Below are 17,173 nucleotides of genomic sequence, written 5' to 3' on the forward strand. Positions count from 1 at the left end.
AGTGGAGCGGTGTGAGTAGGTGGTGATGTGTCTGTAGTGAAGCGGTGTGAGTAGGTGGTAACGGGTGTTTAGTGGAGCGGTGTGAGTAGGTGGTGACGGGTCTGTAGTGAAGCGGTGTGAGTAGGTGGTGACGGGTCTGTAGTGAAGCGGTGTGAGTAGGTGGTGACGTGTCTGTAGGGAAGCGGTGTGAGTCGGTGGTGATGGGTGTTTAGGGAAGCGGTGTGAGTAGGTGGTAACGGGTGTTTAGGGAAGCGGTGTGAGTAGGTGGTGACGTGTCTGTAGTGAAGCGGTGTGAGTAGGTGGTGATGGGTGTTTAGGGAAGCGGTGTGAGTAGGTGGTGACGGGTCTGTAGTGAAGCGGTGTGAGTAGGTGGTGACGGGTGTTTAGTGGAGTGGTGTGAGTAGGTGGTGACGGGTCTGTAGTGAAGCGGTGTGAGTAGGTGGTGACGGGTGTTTAGTGGAGCGGTGTGAGTAGGTGGTGACGGGTCTGTAGTGAAGCGGTGTGAGTAGGTGGTGACGGGTGTTTAAGGAAGCGGTGTGAGTAGGTGGTGACGGGTCTGTAGTGAAGCGGTGTGAGTAGGTGGTGACGGGTGTTTAGGGAAGCTGTGTGAGTAGGTGGTGACGGGTCTGTAGTGAAGCGGTGTGAGTAGATGGTGACGGATGTTTAGTGAAGCGGTGTGAGTAGGTGGTGACGGGTGTTTAGGGAAGCGGTGTGAGTAGGTGGTGACGGGTCTGTAGTGAAGCGGTGTGACTAGGTGGTGACTGGTCTGTAGTGAAGCTGTGTGAGTAGGTGGTGACGGGTCTGTAGTGAAGCGGTGTGACTAGGTGGTGACTGGTCTGTAGTGAAGCTGTGTGAGTAGGTGGTGATGGGTCTGTAGTGAAGCGGTGTGACTAGGTGGTGACTGGTCTGTAGTGAAGCTGTGTGAGTAGGTGGTGACGGGTCTGTAGTGAAGCGGTGTGAGTAGGTGGTGACTGGTCTGTAGTGAAGCGGTGTGACTAGGTGGTGACTGGTCTGTAGTGAAGCTGTGAGTAGGTGGTGATGGGTCTGTAGTGAAGCGGTGTGAGTAGGTGGTGACGGGTGTTTAGGGAAGCGTTGAGGAAGTTTTTCTATAGAATCTTTAACCCTGTCAGTGTCTGCTTCACCTTTCCACACGATCACAGATCACGATGTTGCAGCAGAACCATCTGGTTCCGGCGTATTAGTGTTCAAGTCAGTCATGTTTATTTTGGCGTGCCGAGACAGCAGCGGTTTTGCTGGTTTTCCTCTAGAGTGCAGAAAGACTAAGCTGCAGCAAAGCCAGAGTCTGTCAGAAATGACTTTACTTTCTGGACCTGGATGTAGCACTAGTGGCCTTTAGGCTCTCAGTCTCTCACACTTCGCACTGCAGATGTCTGAGTTTGAATGAAACTCTGCCTTTACCACAGCTGAAAATCTGTCAAGTCAAGTCAAATTGTGTTGTCACAAAGCAGCTTTACATAATTAGTAATTAGTAAAAGACGTAAAAGACATGAACCCAGTGCAGCCCAAACTGGGTCTGAATGTTCTACTGCACTGTTTACACCACATCACACAACCAATCTTTAGACCTCATTCAGGTGTTCAGAGGCGTTCAGAGATGAGGACAGGTGGAATTACTGCTCACTACTAAGAAAAGTATCTGAGATACTCACATCAGTCTGCACGATGCTCCAGGCATTGGTCAGGCCAATGTTTCCCTCTGTGCCGAAAAGCTGCAGACCTTTCTTCAGGTCACTTTGAGCATACTGGTCAATCTGCAGTGAGAGATGGGGAGAGAGGGGGGGGGGGCAGATGGGATCACTCTGACCTTCTACTGCCATCATGAAGAACAGACAGCACTGATCTGCTCTCAGCCTTTCAGCTCTACAAACAGGTGTGTCCCCATGTAAATCCATGTCATAACTTGCTGTGTGTGTGTATGTGTGTGTTTGAGGTTTTGAGGGGGATTCTGAGCAGAATAGAGAAACTGGATGCAACTTAAGAACAGAAACATGAAAATCATCAATAATAATATCAATAATATCACTTTTTACTAAGTAGAATGTAGAATTCTTTATTATAATGAGACTACTACTATTACTAATAACACTAACACTACTACCAACATTATTAATATTACTAATAACACTAACACTACTACCAACATTATTAATATCACTAATAACACTAACACTACTACCAACATTATTAATATTACTAATAACACTAACACTACTACCAACATTATTAATATCACTAATAACACTAACACTACTACCAACATTATTAATATTACTAATAACACTAACACTACTACCAACATTATTAATATTACTAATAACACTAACACTACTACCAACATTATTATTACTAATAACACTAACACTACTACCAACATTATTAATATCACTAATAACACTAACACTACTACCAACATTATTAATATTACTAATAACACTAACACTACTACCAACATTATTATTACTAATAACACTAACACTACTACCAACATTATTAATATCACTAATAACACTAACACTACTACCAACATTATTAATATTACTAGTATTAGAGATGGTGGTGGACTTCCGACGCAATCCACCCCCCCTTTCCCCCCTCCACATCAACAACACTGCAGTATCCATGGTGGAGTCACTAAAGTTCCTGGGCACCACCATCTCCAGAGACTTGAAATGGGAGAAAAACACCATCTCCATCATCAAGAAAGCTCAACAACGAATGTTCTTCTTGAGACAGCTCAAGAAATTCAACCTGCCACAGACCCTGATGATCCAGTTCTACACAGCGATCATCGAGTCCATTCTCACAGCCTCCATAACTATCTGGTTTGGTTCCTCCACCTCACAAGAAAGAACCAAACTCCAGCGCATCATCAGGACAGCAGAGAGGATCACTGGATGTAACCTGCCATCACTTCAGCAGATCTACACCAGCAGGGTGAGGAAGCGGGCTGGCAAGATTACATTGACCCCTCACATCCTGGACACCTCCTCTTCCAGACACTCCCCTCTGGTAGAAGACTGCGGTCCATCAGAACCAGCACAACACGTCATGCTAACAGCTTCTTCCCCAGAGCTGTAGCGCTCCTCAACCACAGTGGACACCTCCCACTGTAAACCTCAAAACATACAGCTGAGCTGTACCAAACCGGACTGAACAGCTATTTGCACTCTGCCTATTTGCACTATGACTATTTGCACACCTGTACAGATGTTCATTTTCTGTAAATATTCAGGTCATCTGTAACTTTCTATATATAATATTTTTTAACTAAATCTGTTTCACATCTCTCAGCTTCTTCAGCTCTTTATTACTTATATCCCCTGTCCTATTTATTGTTTAGTGTAATTTTCCTTTAGTCTAATACTGTAAATAATCTGTGTTCTGTGTTTTTGTTACTTGTCATACGTGTTGCTCTTACCAAGACAAATTCCTTGTATGTGTAACATACTTGGTGAAATAAAGAGATTCTAATAATACTAACACTACTACCAACATTATTAATATTACTAATAAACTGCACTCTCAGTTTAGGTGTTTGTAGATGAAGGGCTCTCAGCTTCTCTTTGGTACACACATTGGTATAACTTTTATCTGCCAAAAGATCAAACTTAAAAATTCTGACATCTCAGGGAATTCAGTTTCTCAGTTGTTTGTAGTTTGGTTGTGAATTTATTAGCGTAACTTTACTCTTAGCAGAGAACGTCATCCACCCGGATTGTTGGTGTGGTGGGGTCGTCTGATTTGCCTACAGCAGCCTTTCCAACCTAGAAATGGTGTCCATGTTTAATCCCAGCACCGTGTGATTCAGGATCACGTCAATTATTTACCTTAAACTCAGACACAGTTCTGGGGAAAACATTCACTGATATCTATAATGTAGAGGTTCTTTAATCTTTTAAAAGGCTCCTCAGGCTCACATCTCATTCACAGCAATGTTTCATTAGAGCCACAGAAACAGCATCATCTCCTCTTCCTCAGACCGTAAGGAACTACCAGCAGATCTGCTTCTATCAGTTACAGTGGTTTATTTTTTATTAATTTTGTTCAACCATCCATTCTTTAGTTCTTCAGGGAACCAACATTAGTTTGTTACCTTTATATCTTTTATATTATATAAAGTAAAGTTTACACTTACAGTATAGTAGCCCAGGATATGGCATCAACAGCAGCCGAAACCATGAGCCTGTGGATCGAGTACATTACTGTTCCTTCACCTCATTGTTCTCGATTCTGTTCCATAATTTGTAAGAAAATGACAAACTGGCCACTCACTCAGTCATCTTTACTGCGGGCGATTAGCTGTGATTTCATAGAGCCCTCTAATACACCAACAGGTACACCATACATATCACTGATGGAAATGCTCTATTTATATAAATGGTCTATTTTTCAGTGATTGATTGATTGGTTGGGAAGGTGTACTGAGTTTGACTTTTTGCTCCATCTTTTGTTTGTGTTATTGATTTTCTATACAACATGATCCTGTTAAACACATCTGTGACTCTGAAATTCCGGCTCTGGTTGTTCGTATTCCTTAACATCCTCCTTCCTGGATTCGGTGCTGAACTTCACACTGCAGCTGAGAGGGTGTGTGTAATTGATTGATGCAGCTTTCTGAATAAGCCAGCTGAGGTAAGGCTCTTCATCTGCACAATTGTCACAGTTGTCTTCTGAGCCTCTCAACTCTGCAGGTTTCACCAATACTTCTGTTCTGTTTCTGTTGAGCTGACCGATGGGAGCCCGTTTCAGCTTCTGGTCTTGTATCGTAGCTAACTGTAATCTGCCTGCTATTGAAAGCTGCTGTACAGCTGAACAGCTGTGCAGCCATTCTGTGTTTCCTTCAGGAACTGAACTTTTCTGGTTAATAATTGAACTGGATTTGAACACTCCATCATCAGTCATGTCTCAGTGATCATCACCTGCAATTTTCCTGTTACCAAAAATCCCTGTGATGCATCCAACAAATTTATTCCCATTGATTGGAATCCCACAGTGAGGGACGAGCCTATCAGCCTGTTACAATAGAGAAGACATGGCTTGTTTTACTCACGGCACTAAACCTGAATGTCAAACGGTAGGAGGATATGTGGGGGAGTGTGTGGGAGAGAGAAAGAGAGAGAGAGAGAGAGAGAGAGAGATAAACAGATGAGTAAGTCATCAATCAGAGTGATTAGAAGAAAGCAGAACATGGACCCCGACCCACACAATCTGACACCCCACCCAGGTGACATCTGCACTGCCTACCAGGACTGATCTCTCTCTCTCTCTCTCTCTCTCTCTCTCTCTCTCTCTCTGTATTTGGTTGTTGTGCTCTCTCATACATTCTCTCTCTCAACTGTGACCTGAATTATGGAGCAGCTCACAGTGACTCACAGAATCTGTGCAGATTCAGAACCAACACAAATGCAGCTTTTGTGGATCAACCATGACGGGAAAAGAGAAAGTTTGCCAGATTATAATTCCCCAATTTATTCATTTCCAGTCTCCAACAGGTGTAGTTTAAGATGTAGATTAAGATTAGGTTTAGGTGTAGATTGGTTATAGTAAAGCTCGGTTTGACGAGTCCAGTCTCAGCACTGAGTAAGTGGATTTTTCTTCACAGATAGATGCCACTGATCCTCTGAACTTCGGGCCGGATGTGCTGAGTGTTCAGGTTACAGGTACAAATATCCCACATTCTGCCCAACAAAGACAACCATATTCACCATATGTGACATTTTTGTGACACAGATGGAATTTGGCTTCCTCCTTTAACCGTGCAACCTTCATCCATGCAGTGAAGACACACACACACACCAGTGAAACACACAGCGGACATTGAGCACCCGTGCCCGGAGCGGTGGACAGCCATTGCTGCAGCGCCCGGGGCGCAGACAGGGTGAAGGGCCTTGGCCAAGAGCCCAACAGTGGCATTTTGCTGAGCCCGGGTATCGTACCCACAACCCTGTCATCAATAGCCCGGAGCGCTAACCGCTGAACCACCACTGCCCCCTTACTGTCATTCAAACCTAAATCTGCAGCTTTTGTGACTTAAATAAACACTTTCCCAGTTTTTCCTATCAGCCGAGTTTCAGCACGAACAACATTTGCTCTTCGATTTCAACACAAGCCTTCAACTACAGTGTGAGTGAACTTACCCACAGTGTTTAACCTCTCTAATTAATATAATTTGGTGCTCAGTGACAGATTAACACCAATAGATGTTTCAGAAATGTAGCAAGATGATTTTGTCTTTTTAATGTCAGGCTGTGGTGAATCGTGATTAATGACAGATGTTAAGGCATGGTATGATATTTAAATCTGTCATTATGTGAATTTCAGGGTGATTTTAGACTAATTAGTAGTCGCTCCTGTTCACATCTACCTGAGCAGCTGGAGTGTTAGTAAACTGAACACAGCGGTGATTTCAGACAGACTGCAGTCCTGCAGTAAGGCCTCTTTCACTCAGCGGCTGATCCTGAATAAGCACTAGGCCATGAGTGTCGCCCAGTGCTCAAAGTATGCCTTGAAACTAACGGATGATCAGTCTGTAATCTAACCCTACAGCTCTTATTTTATAGCAAATTTTACCCTAAATGTCATTCAGATTACGCAGAGTCACTGAGGTCTGTTTAGGAAAGGTTATTGATCACTGCACTGCAGTGATCTGTCAACAGGAATGCAAATGAGAGGCTGCAGTGGTCACACTGTTTTCCTGTGAGCTTTTCCACATGGTTTTCTATGAATTCCATTCCTCTGATTGTTCCTGGCTCAATGGATAAAAACAACAGGGCTGAAAACTCACTAAGTGAAGTAAACAATTTTGTAAACAATTCCTGCAGGGTTAAACGCAGCCTTTTACATTTTAGAGCTCATTTCTCCTCTATTGTTTTGCTATTGCAAGCTGTTGGATGAGTACCATTTTATAGGCAATGGTTTCTGCACTTCATTCATTGCTTTTACAGCATGGTTTGCTATTGTTTGCAACAAGCTAAATTTTATAATGCTGTGAAAATCAAATCCCCTCAGAAATCTCCCTCTCTCTGAGTGTTCAGTTGGTGAGAACCCCGAGCTCTGTACATTGACCAATAGTTTGCTGGAATAGTTTAAAATGAACAGGATTTAAAGGTTTAAATTAAGCTGGGATGAAATCTATCATTTAAGAAAAGCTGGAGCAAAGTCTGTGATTCTAGGCAGGAGAGTTCTGCAGGTGTTTATCAGCTGACACTAAAGCTGTTCAGTGAGAGGTTTTATTTCTCACCATGGAGATCCACAGCATAGTTAGTCTGGCAGCTGCTGACCCGATTACCCGACCAGAGTCCTGAATATTCATGTGCAACAATGTACATCACTTTCTCACCCACCCACATCAGCCCCCTCAGTGTGGAGCACAGTTCGGTTACGGTGACTAAGAGGTTCTGAATCTTACAATAAACTCCCTGTTAGACTGAACCAGCCTTAAGCTGCAGCAGGTAACAGTAAGATGATCTCAACAGATATCCGACAGCTCACTCAGCAAAGACTTTCCTAAAAAGTGTTCCAGAACATCAAAGTTATTTTTTAATTCCATTCAAAACATTCTCATGAACGTCTTGGTGTTGGAAAAGCTTTGGTAAATCCGGGTCTGTCTGTCTGATTTTCCACTTTTTTACTGGAATTGATTCTGATAGAAATCCTATGAATCTCAACATCAATCAGAGGCTTCGGGCAGAATGATCATGATGTCCCAGTGAGGAAACACAACAATCCAACAAAAGTCTCTCTCAGCTGCTGGAATCGGAACATTACTCCCCTGATTCAGGCGGTGATTTCTGTGTTTATCGGCTGGAGGGCACACCCCTAAGGTATTCCCTCGCAATATTCACCACAGCCAGACGCCGCTAATTAGCTTCTGGTTTAGGCTCGCAACTACAGCAGATGGCACGGTTTAGAGCCAGAGCTGAGAGGATGGAGGAGAGGAACAGACTGTGAGGGACCAGGCCAATATGAGGCGTTCGGGTCACGTCTGCAGTGCTGAACAATCACACATCCTCCCGTCTGCTCAGGTTTGACTTTTACAGATTTCACAGCTGAATCTGGCTGAACTCAAGTTCAGCAAAAACACCAACTTCTGCTGACATTTCCTGCTGGCCGGAACACATTGGAGTCTTTGTGTTTCCTAAATGAGGCTGACATTTGGAACCAAAAACAGGCCGTGTTCTGGAGTTTAGTGTAGAACCCTTTTTAATTCTTTATCAGAAGGTAATTATTTCGGGGGGGGAGGTGGGGTGGCACAGACGTTTCAGGTTTATACCTTCAGCTCAATGCAGCACAGTCACTCCTCCCACTGATTAAGCTCATGTACAGCCGGCTCACACTTTACTGCTGATAAGAATCCTCTCAACCATAAAATAAGGCTCCAGGTACAGTTTAGGATAATATCTCCATGATAATGATTTTGACAGAACCAAGATCACAGATGTCAGCACCACCAGCAGTGTCTGAATAGTGGCTCTTGGCTCCTGGTTTGTGTGAAGGCCTTTATGGTTTGATAAACAATAAAAATATCTGTTTTCTGAAGTTTGCAGTGAAGTTATTTAGCAAAAAAGGGATGATTCCTTATAAAACCATCACCCAATGACTCTTATCACCAAACACGTCAAAACAAAGTGATGTGCCGCTAAGCTCTGGAGATGTCGGAGATAAATAAATGTGGCTCCCTCATCCTCAAACATAAAGATGATACGAGAGCACGGCTGCCTTCTGACCTTGGGCTTGTTAACAGTGGCTATAGAGGAACTCATGCATAAAAGATGACGCCAGCGGATCAGAGGAGGACCAAAGCCCAGCTGGATTCTGTTCCACTGTTGCAGAACTGATCAGACAGTTGCTTGGCTTAGAGTGTCTTTGATAAGGCAGGCAGTTCTGTTTTGGGGTGGCACAGTCATGCGGTTCTTCAGGGGGGGAGACGTCACGTGAACAGGTAGATAAACTCAGTCTGATTTCTGTTTTTAAAAATCAAAGCTTTTTGGATGGTCACAGTGGTTTCGTTGTGGGCGGGGTGGCATGCTTGAGGATTTCAACTGAAGTAGACATCTGATGTTAGTTTCTGCAGCGTCGGATAATTAGATTAATCTGTTTGAATGAACAAACTCTGCATAAACACAGCCTGTCTCAATCTGAACTAACATACCATGTGGTAAACTAGGCACCACACAGATTATGGATCATCATCATCTGAGCAGACATGACTGACAGAACCTATACCTGAGAGACCAGTTTGTACAATATTCATAGAAAAACAGACGTGATGGAGCAGCCAAGAGAAGAGGTCAGTTGGACATATAGACTACATTCACATTAACCTTTCCGCTAGCCACACTGTCCCCACTTCAAACGATTTTAGCTGTTCATATGTCTGCTAAAAGCATAAATGCTACCTTTAAATCTCTCTAAAGTCTCTAAAGCTCTCGTCTCAGGGTCCATTAGGGAGCTACTGCAGGTCTGTGGTGATCTCTCGCCAGGCTTCTTCGGTTCAGCAAGCTGGGGTCCTGGAGCTCCAGGAGTGAGCGACTCTCCAGCTCGTTTCAGCAGTTAGCTCTCCTCACCGTTGGACCGGATCAGTCGTCTAGGTCTGGCGGCTGACTCCTCACGCTCTCAAGTCTAGTAAGTTCAATGCGCCTGACTAGCGCTACTCTATATGTCCTAGTTCATAGCTTTCCCAGGCTCGGCTTGGAGGTTTATGTGTCTGAGTAATGGTATTGGCTCAGCCCCGGCAGCTAGCACAGCCCTAGTGCCTCACCAGCCCCAGGTGTGTTCTTTTGGTTTGCCCAGTATTGGTTGTCACGGTTGTTGTTTCTGTTCCTCCTTATCCCTGGTAATCATTGCTGCATTTCTGTTTTGTTTACAGTTTATTGATCACAATAAACTCTCTCGCCTTGGTCCATCCCCTGCGAGTGTTCACCCATTCTTGTCAGACCGTGTGGATCATGACACGTCACAGCATGTGAAATTTCTATGCACCTTAATATCAATACCTATCTGTTAAATATCTACACACCTTACACTCATTACCTCTACTCAGAATAGAGTAGTATTTACTATATTTATTGTATTTATTATCTTGCACGTTGCACTTTCTGCAGTCTATCCTGTGCTGTATTGTTTTTGTTTTCGTTTTGTTCCATTTGCACCTGTTCTGGAAGAAAATGTAAAAACATGTACTGCTGAAATGACAATAAAAACCACTTGACTTGCCTTGAGATGTGTAAGTATGAAGAACCTTTTAAAGGTCTAAAGAAGTTTTACTGGGCGTAATTTGTTCTTCACACTCACACTCACACACTCTCTTCATCTTAAAGCCCAATTACACAGTTTTCACAAACATTCTGAGGTTCTCAGGTGTTTCTTTAACACATCCTGAATCTCTGACTTTCTAATAGGACTTTTCTCATCAACTCATTTAATAACTTTCTTAAGAAGATAATGGTGAATGAGGCCCATTGTTCTTTATGGAACCAAAAGTGGTTCTTCTGTGACACCATTCAATAAACCATTTAAGCATTTTTATTTAGGAGAGTATAGTGAACCTAGCTGGCATCTACGTACCTTTTGAAGCATAACTGAATGAATATAAGTTCAGAATATAAGTTCAGAATATAATTTTAGAAGGAGAACATGAACTTCTTCAGAACTGAAGGGAAGCTCCTTAGGAGCAGAGGAACATTAAAAGCTGTTCATGTCTTTTTGATGGAAATTTCATCTAAAATTAAAAACAAAAACCCTCAAAGGTCAGTGGGGCGACCAATCACTAAGCAAAATTTAGGCCATATTACACTCTAAACTGATTGGTTGATGTTTACTGAGTTTGTGATTTCCTGGTTATAAAGGTGGGAATGGAAACAGTGCAGGTTTCTCTTTATGTGCTATTCTATTTCTAATCTAATTCAGGTCTGTAATTAATGCTGTAATTATGTATCAATAACAGTAAATCCAGTAATCTGGTCACTAATAGAATGTTTCTTACCTGATCCTGATAAGCAAAGAAGAGAATGATGAACAAGATCTCCATCAGGAAAATCAGGAGAAGCAGAACGAAGAACTGCAGAGAAAAAGAGAAGATTTGAGTGAGACAGTGAAGATGAATGATGTATCAGTCAACCAATCAATCAATCATTCAATAAATCGATCAGTAGAAATATTTTATGACAGCAGAGATGAGCAGGTCACACAGCAGAGGGACTGAACTCCAGTGCTAGTCCCTTTCCCTCGGGTGAGGGGTAAGGGGGGGTGTATGTCCACCATCTGACCTTCACCCTCAAACACCTCAGACGGAGAGCCCTGTAACAGAAACAACTTTCCATCTAAAGAACCTGGTTATAACTCACACATGCTAGTCATTACTAAAGAGAACCCCAGCCTGAGACGTAACCTGGGAAACAGCTCATCAGGAGGAACGCTAACGAACCAGCAAAAATTAAACTCTGCAGATCAGAACTGATCGGACCAGTAGACAGTCTTCTCCACTTCTCCACACATCCACAGAACAATTAACAAATAACAATATAATAACAATAATTAACAAACTAATTATCAGAGAGAAAGAAAGAGGTGTGTGTGAATGGTTGTGTCTGTGTGTGTAAATCTGTGTGCGTGAGTGTGTGTGTGTGTGTGAATGTGTGTATGTGTGTGTTGCTATTGCTGCTGTTCCTGTGTGTCGAGTTCTGAGCCAATAACCTTTAAAACAGCCTGTTCCAAAAGCAGGGTTGCCAGACTCCAACAGAAATCCACACAAAGCGGCGTTCTGGCAGCGAATCAGGTGGAGGAGGGATTTGTGATGTCAAACCTGTCTCTGAATGAGACCCTCATGAATGCAGCTCACACTTTCCTCCAGGTTCTGATCTGATGGTTTTGTATTCTTTGTGTGTGTGTGTGTGTGTGTTATTGGTGTACAGTTAAGGAACAGTGTGGTTATGTTAGTTATGTAACACTGCAGGAGCTTCTGAGTCTAAACCAGAAGAGCCTCCAGAGTCAGGAGGTTTTTTTTTACTGCTGCTCTGTTTACATGCATTTTCATCACCACCTCCCCCCCCCCCCCCCCACTCTCTCTCTCTCTCTCTCTCTCTCTCTCTCTCTCTCTCTCTCTCTACCAACCCCCCATTCTCATCAGTCTTGATCAGAGATGGTAAATTTTAATGGGATGGGGGTCTCTGTGTAATCACAGAGGATAACGATGCACAGGAGATGAGAGTCCATCGTTAAAGTGAGGGAATGACGTAAAGAGCTGCTTTAGGAGTAAACATCTCGATGTCCCTCATGAGCTACAGAATATTTTAACATAAATCTCTGCTTCCACCACGGCTCCGCTGCAGGCCACAATAACAGCTTGGAGGTGTTTCCTCCTGCCCCTTTCCACCGGCTACAGCAAGGTGCTGTAACTACACTGAGATCAATAAACCACTGAGTTCTACTCACACACTGCACTGTCCAGCTACCAGGAGAAAACCGGGAAAATTAAGCCCACAAAATGTCTCATACAGTCTCATTATGATCTCATATCTCAGGTATAGTAGCAGCAGTGGGAAGTGAGAGCTAGGGGAAATTGCTGCATTTCACAATTAACTGTTGACCAGTTCAACGGAGAGTCAACTGAAACAGCAGCGGAAGCTAATTGGAAAATCAGACTTCTTCAGTAATTGTTCCTCGTCTAACAGACCATAAAAACCCAGGCTGGTGGCAAAGCTGGTACAGCGCTAACAAGATGTATCGGTTCCTCAAAACCTTCATCCTTCTTCTGGTTCTTTTTACCAGAGTCTCACGGCTTCAGGAAGCAGTCTGAACAGACATAAGACAAGGAGGACATTGAGGATACCCAAGTCTTATATGTAGGGAATGAAGGAAAGTGGGGAGAGTTGGGTGACAGTGACTTGTACCCAGTTGGTGGACATGCTGCCGGATTCAGTCTTTTTATAAGAACAGAGAATATTTCCATCATATTTTCCTGAGAATCTCCATTCAATATGTCACGTAGTCCAGGATGAGGAAAGAATCTGGGAATAAACAAAGAAGAAAGGGTGTTGATCTGCTCCCTTTCCATTTATGTCATCATGTCTGAGTCAGAGTGATCCCACAAGCAAATTCTGCTGAAGCCAAGTGGATATTTTTGACCCGTTATGGCAGAGATGAGTGGCAGAATTAGAGTCCAGTGGCAGGTGCACATTCTCTGAAATGGGTGTGTAATGTCCACAATTCTGAAAGTCCGAAAAAGATAAGAGATTAAGATTTGTCCTTAATTTTTTCACTAGGAACACAGGAACGAGATTCAGTTAACTCATTTAACTCATCCACATAACGATCTGATCAACGTTTCCACATGCCAGCATCGTCTCAATAAATAAATTATGCATTTAAATTAGTGGACTCGTATATAGGTGGTTCATCTCCTTAGTGGACCACTAAAGTGTGGTTCTTTCGTGTTTCAGGTGGAAAACCTCCAAGGTTTAATCTTCGACAACATTGCATTAAACAGGATTTGCCTGTTCTACATAGACTCAGAAGACTCCCAACAGGTTCAAACGTGACAACTAGACTCTGGAGGGAGAAGGTTTGAGTTTTGGAGATTGGGGTGACTGGAGTAAGGAATGTGAGAATGGCATCTGTGGCATCCAGACCAAGCAGGAGGAATATCAGGTGCTGGGTGATGATACTGCTCTCTATGTCTTTTTCTGCTGCCAGGGTTCACCTACAGCCAAGGGAGGATAACCCAAACTCTGAGATTCAAATCATATCATATCGATTAGTTGACATCTTCTCAGCGCTAGCTTTAAGTTGACTGAAACAGAAATCATGATAAACCTAAATTAGTTGTTTTGCAAAACTGTTAAATTGTTTTTTGAAGTCTCCTGGGGCAGTAGAGAACAAAAGCCCTTCACATGCAATGATTTCCAATAGGAACCTGATAGTAACAGTGCTTTAAGTCTGTTTGGTCAGGCTGTATTGGATCTAACAAATGTCTGGAGGCGGCGGGCAGCACCTTCTGTACTGTATGTGCAACAATCCATTTATATAGACAACGTCCTCTACAAAGCAGACCTCGTTCTTATACCCACTGTTTTCTCAGAATTATACAGGGAGAGAGGACCTCAGAAATGAATTCAAATCCGGCATTGAAATAAAGAGCATTTTAAAGCAGAGTGTCCTACATCTGATGAGCAATTTACTGCTGCTCTGAAATACTTTCATAGATTGTAGTCATAGAAGTTTAGCACAGCAATAAATTATGGCTTAATGCAATCTAACTCACTTATTTACACCGAACACAGTGGAGGTGCTTCCGTTATAGCTGCTGTATTGTGTAGCATCACAATCATTTCTATGTCTCTGAAGCTCAAAAAGTAATCTATTAAAGGAAACACAACTGCAGTGTGTTGCGTTATAGAAGTACTTATCCTGTATGAATGAATAAAATGTGGTGAGGAGAACCAGCTGACCTTTTGTTCCACAGGACACGAGAGGTCACTAAATGGTATGACGAGCTATAATAGGTGTCAAAAATTAATATACTGCATTTCTACATATTCATGGAGTGTCTTAATATATTGCTAACTATGAAGATGTATAAAAAATAAATGTATGGAGAAACAATATTTTGTCATTTGTCATTTTTAAAGGGGACAATCCAAAAGAGAGATAAAATCATATGATAAACAGTCTTGAAACACTGAGGAGTGTCTGAGACATTATAAGACATCATCAGTCTATCTAATGGCCTTTAGTTAACAGTATTGAGTTTGTGATGCCCTTTGTGAGATGAAATGGCCTTTGTATGTGGCAATGTATGTACGGTTCATGGCACAAGCTACAGCCCAAGAGAACTGAGGTAATAAAGGCAGTAACCGCTCGTCCAAATGAGCACAGCTAGCCCTGTAAATAAATATCTCAGATAGTGCCACAGGTTAGTCATGTTTCCAACACTGTAATCTTTCTCTGATTAGACTGTGAGGAGAATCAAGTTGACATTTCAATGCAGTTCAGGAAAAAAGCTTTTTTTCCACTAATGTAATCATGCCAAAACCAACTGCTGTGACAGTAAAAACAGATTTGGTTCCTCATCGATTGGTTAGGGATATAGACTATTACGAGAGTGTGCTTTCAATAGGACGCTATTGATTGTGGCAGTTGGTTTTCCAGCACTGTAATTCAGGTGTCGCCCAGTGAAGGCTCATGACTGTATTCACAGTGTGGATAAACAATTTAGACCAACCACCGTGGGGTCTTCATTATCTCTATTATCTATAACCACACTGCATCACAAAGCCAACAAATGACATTATCCTCAGTGAGAGAAATACTGCTTATTGCTCTTTTCAGGCTCAGCAATGCAATTGATTGCACCATGGCCACAGTAGCAGTGATAAAGCAACAGATACTGAACGCTTGGTGTATATATAAAAAACAGTTCAAATGGTAAAATCTCTGGAGTTTAGTTTGGGTTCATTTATTTGTTATGATTCACCAGTTTTTCTCTGATACTCTATTGCAGTGGGACTCAATGGCACAGCAGTAGAAGTGATGAGCTGGAGTATAATCAAGTCCAAGTCCTGGGCATCGATTTTGGAGCCTGTTTATCTACTTTGATTTCCATTCCGACTGTAAACCAACACACTGTACTTTGGTGTACAAGGACATTCCATGCTGCTCCTGACTTTGTAAATCAATGCTGCTCACGATTACCCTGCTCCAGTGCCGCAGCGCTCTGAGAAAGAGGTGATGGGCTGAATCTGCTGGAGCACATCGAGGTTTATTCTAACCAGAGACGCTCTCTTCTCCACTGTCTGGACCCAACCGATGATGAAGGGTCACTGTAGGTGGTGTTATTTCAGGGCCGGTGACTGTGGGCTTACAGGCTGAGTAAAAAGCAATGGGCTGAGTGACAGCGGTGTGGCCTGAAAGGCCACCTCAGAATTGCACAATTCTTATCTTCAAGAGCAACAGTGCTGTAAAAAAAACATTTGCCCCTGTCTGAATTTCGGATTTCTTACACTGAATGTGTTGAGCTCTTTTTATGGGTTGCCTTTAATATTGAATATGCAGAAAGAGAGTGAGGGAATATAAATCATTGGCAAGTTGCAGTAACACAGTGCATGTCTTCCATTTCACAGTTTCAGTGTCTGACAGTGGATAAATGTGCATCTTCATGTATGAAGAATATCATGTTGGCCTTAAAGGTCTGGTCTGGTTCTGTCTTCTCCTTGGAGTTTCATTTGACTCATTTTCTGCGCCTGGTCGTGGTTATTAGCCCATCCGTCCTAGTATATATCTTACAGGTTCTGTCTGTTATGTGTTCCTGAACCATATTTCCAGCTTCTGTTTATGTTTCCCTGGAAGATCTGTTTTTGACCCTGAACTGTAATAACCATGACTTTCATCTGCACTTCTATCTCTCCAGTTCCTCTCTACTGTTACAGGAAGTCATTATCAGTTCATTAACATGCAGTGTTCTGTAATAATCATTTATTTAATTTCCATTCAAATCATTTGTTAAGTCTTTCATTTTTGAGCAGAAAACTACTACAGAGTTGTCGTCTCACAGTGATTGGACTGACAGATTTGGTCAGATCTGAAGTAAGAGGAAAGCTCTCTGACTTCTCTGATCTGCACTGTAAAGAATTATAGTTCACTGAATAAAGAAAAAACTGATATTTTACTCATTTAATTCAACTTTTTAGAAAAAACAAACATAAAATACTAATACAAATACGAATTGTTTTTCTAATTAACCACTAAATTGTGTTACAAATGTCCAGCAAATAATATCTGTTGAGGCACTCGGCACTAACCCTAACCCTAGTCTCTTGCAAATTCTTTTGTACCACTGTAAGGTGCCCGAGCCGCGGTCCACAGGCTCCAAGTTCAAGGACTCTTAGGTTCATGTTCATTGGTTTCAGTAATCACGTGTGTTTTTGTTTGAGTGATTGGATTCACCTGAGGCTGGGGTACTTAGGAGTACTTAGGGGTACTTAGGGAGCTCACGCTGATGTTCTCGTTGCTGAGAACTATTCTTGCTATGCTAAGCTGTATAGTTGGCTTTGCTGGTCCAGAGATTCTAGGTCTGTCTATGGTGTGTCTCTAGAGTTCGCTCTCTGAGAGCCGGTTCACGTTCAGGAGTAGTTCGCTTCATGGTTCTCAGGTTGGT

At 42.5% G+C, this 17,173-nt stretch overlaps 1 protein-coding gene across 3 annotated transcripts in view; it reads right to left on the bottom strand.

The window, feature by feature from the left end:
• Positions 1–17,173, bottom strand: part of tspan4a (tetraspanin 4a) — a 61,219-nt gene that overhangs the window by 6,658 nt on the left and 37,388 nt on the right. For all 3 annotated transcript variants that reach the window (XM_072694710.1, XM_072694709.1, XM_072694711.1), the window contains 2 exons: positions 11,006–11,080; positions 1,671–1,772 (listed from right to left, as the gene is read on the bottom strand). In XM_072694710.1, the coding sequence (XP_072550811.1) occupies positions 1,671–1,772; positions 11,006–11,080 (177 nt within the window). The remainder of the gene's footprint in view (positions 1–1,670; positions 1,773–11,005; positions 11,081–17,173) is intronic.

This window comes from Salminus brasiliensis, chromosome 13, assembly GCF_030463535.1.
Source record: "Salminus brasiliensis chromosome 13, fSalBra1.hap2, whole genome shotgun sequence".
Classification (NCBI taxonomy): Eukaryota; Metazoa; Chordata; class Actinopteri; order Characiformes; family Bryconidae; genus Salminus; species Salminus brasiliensis.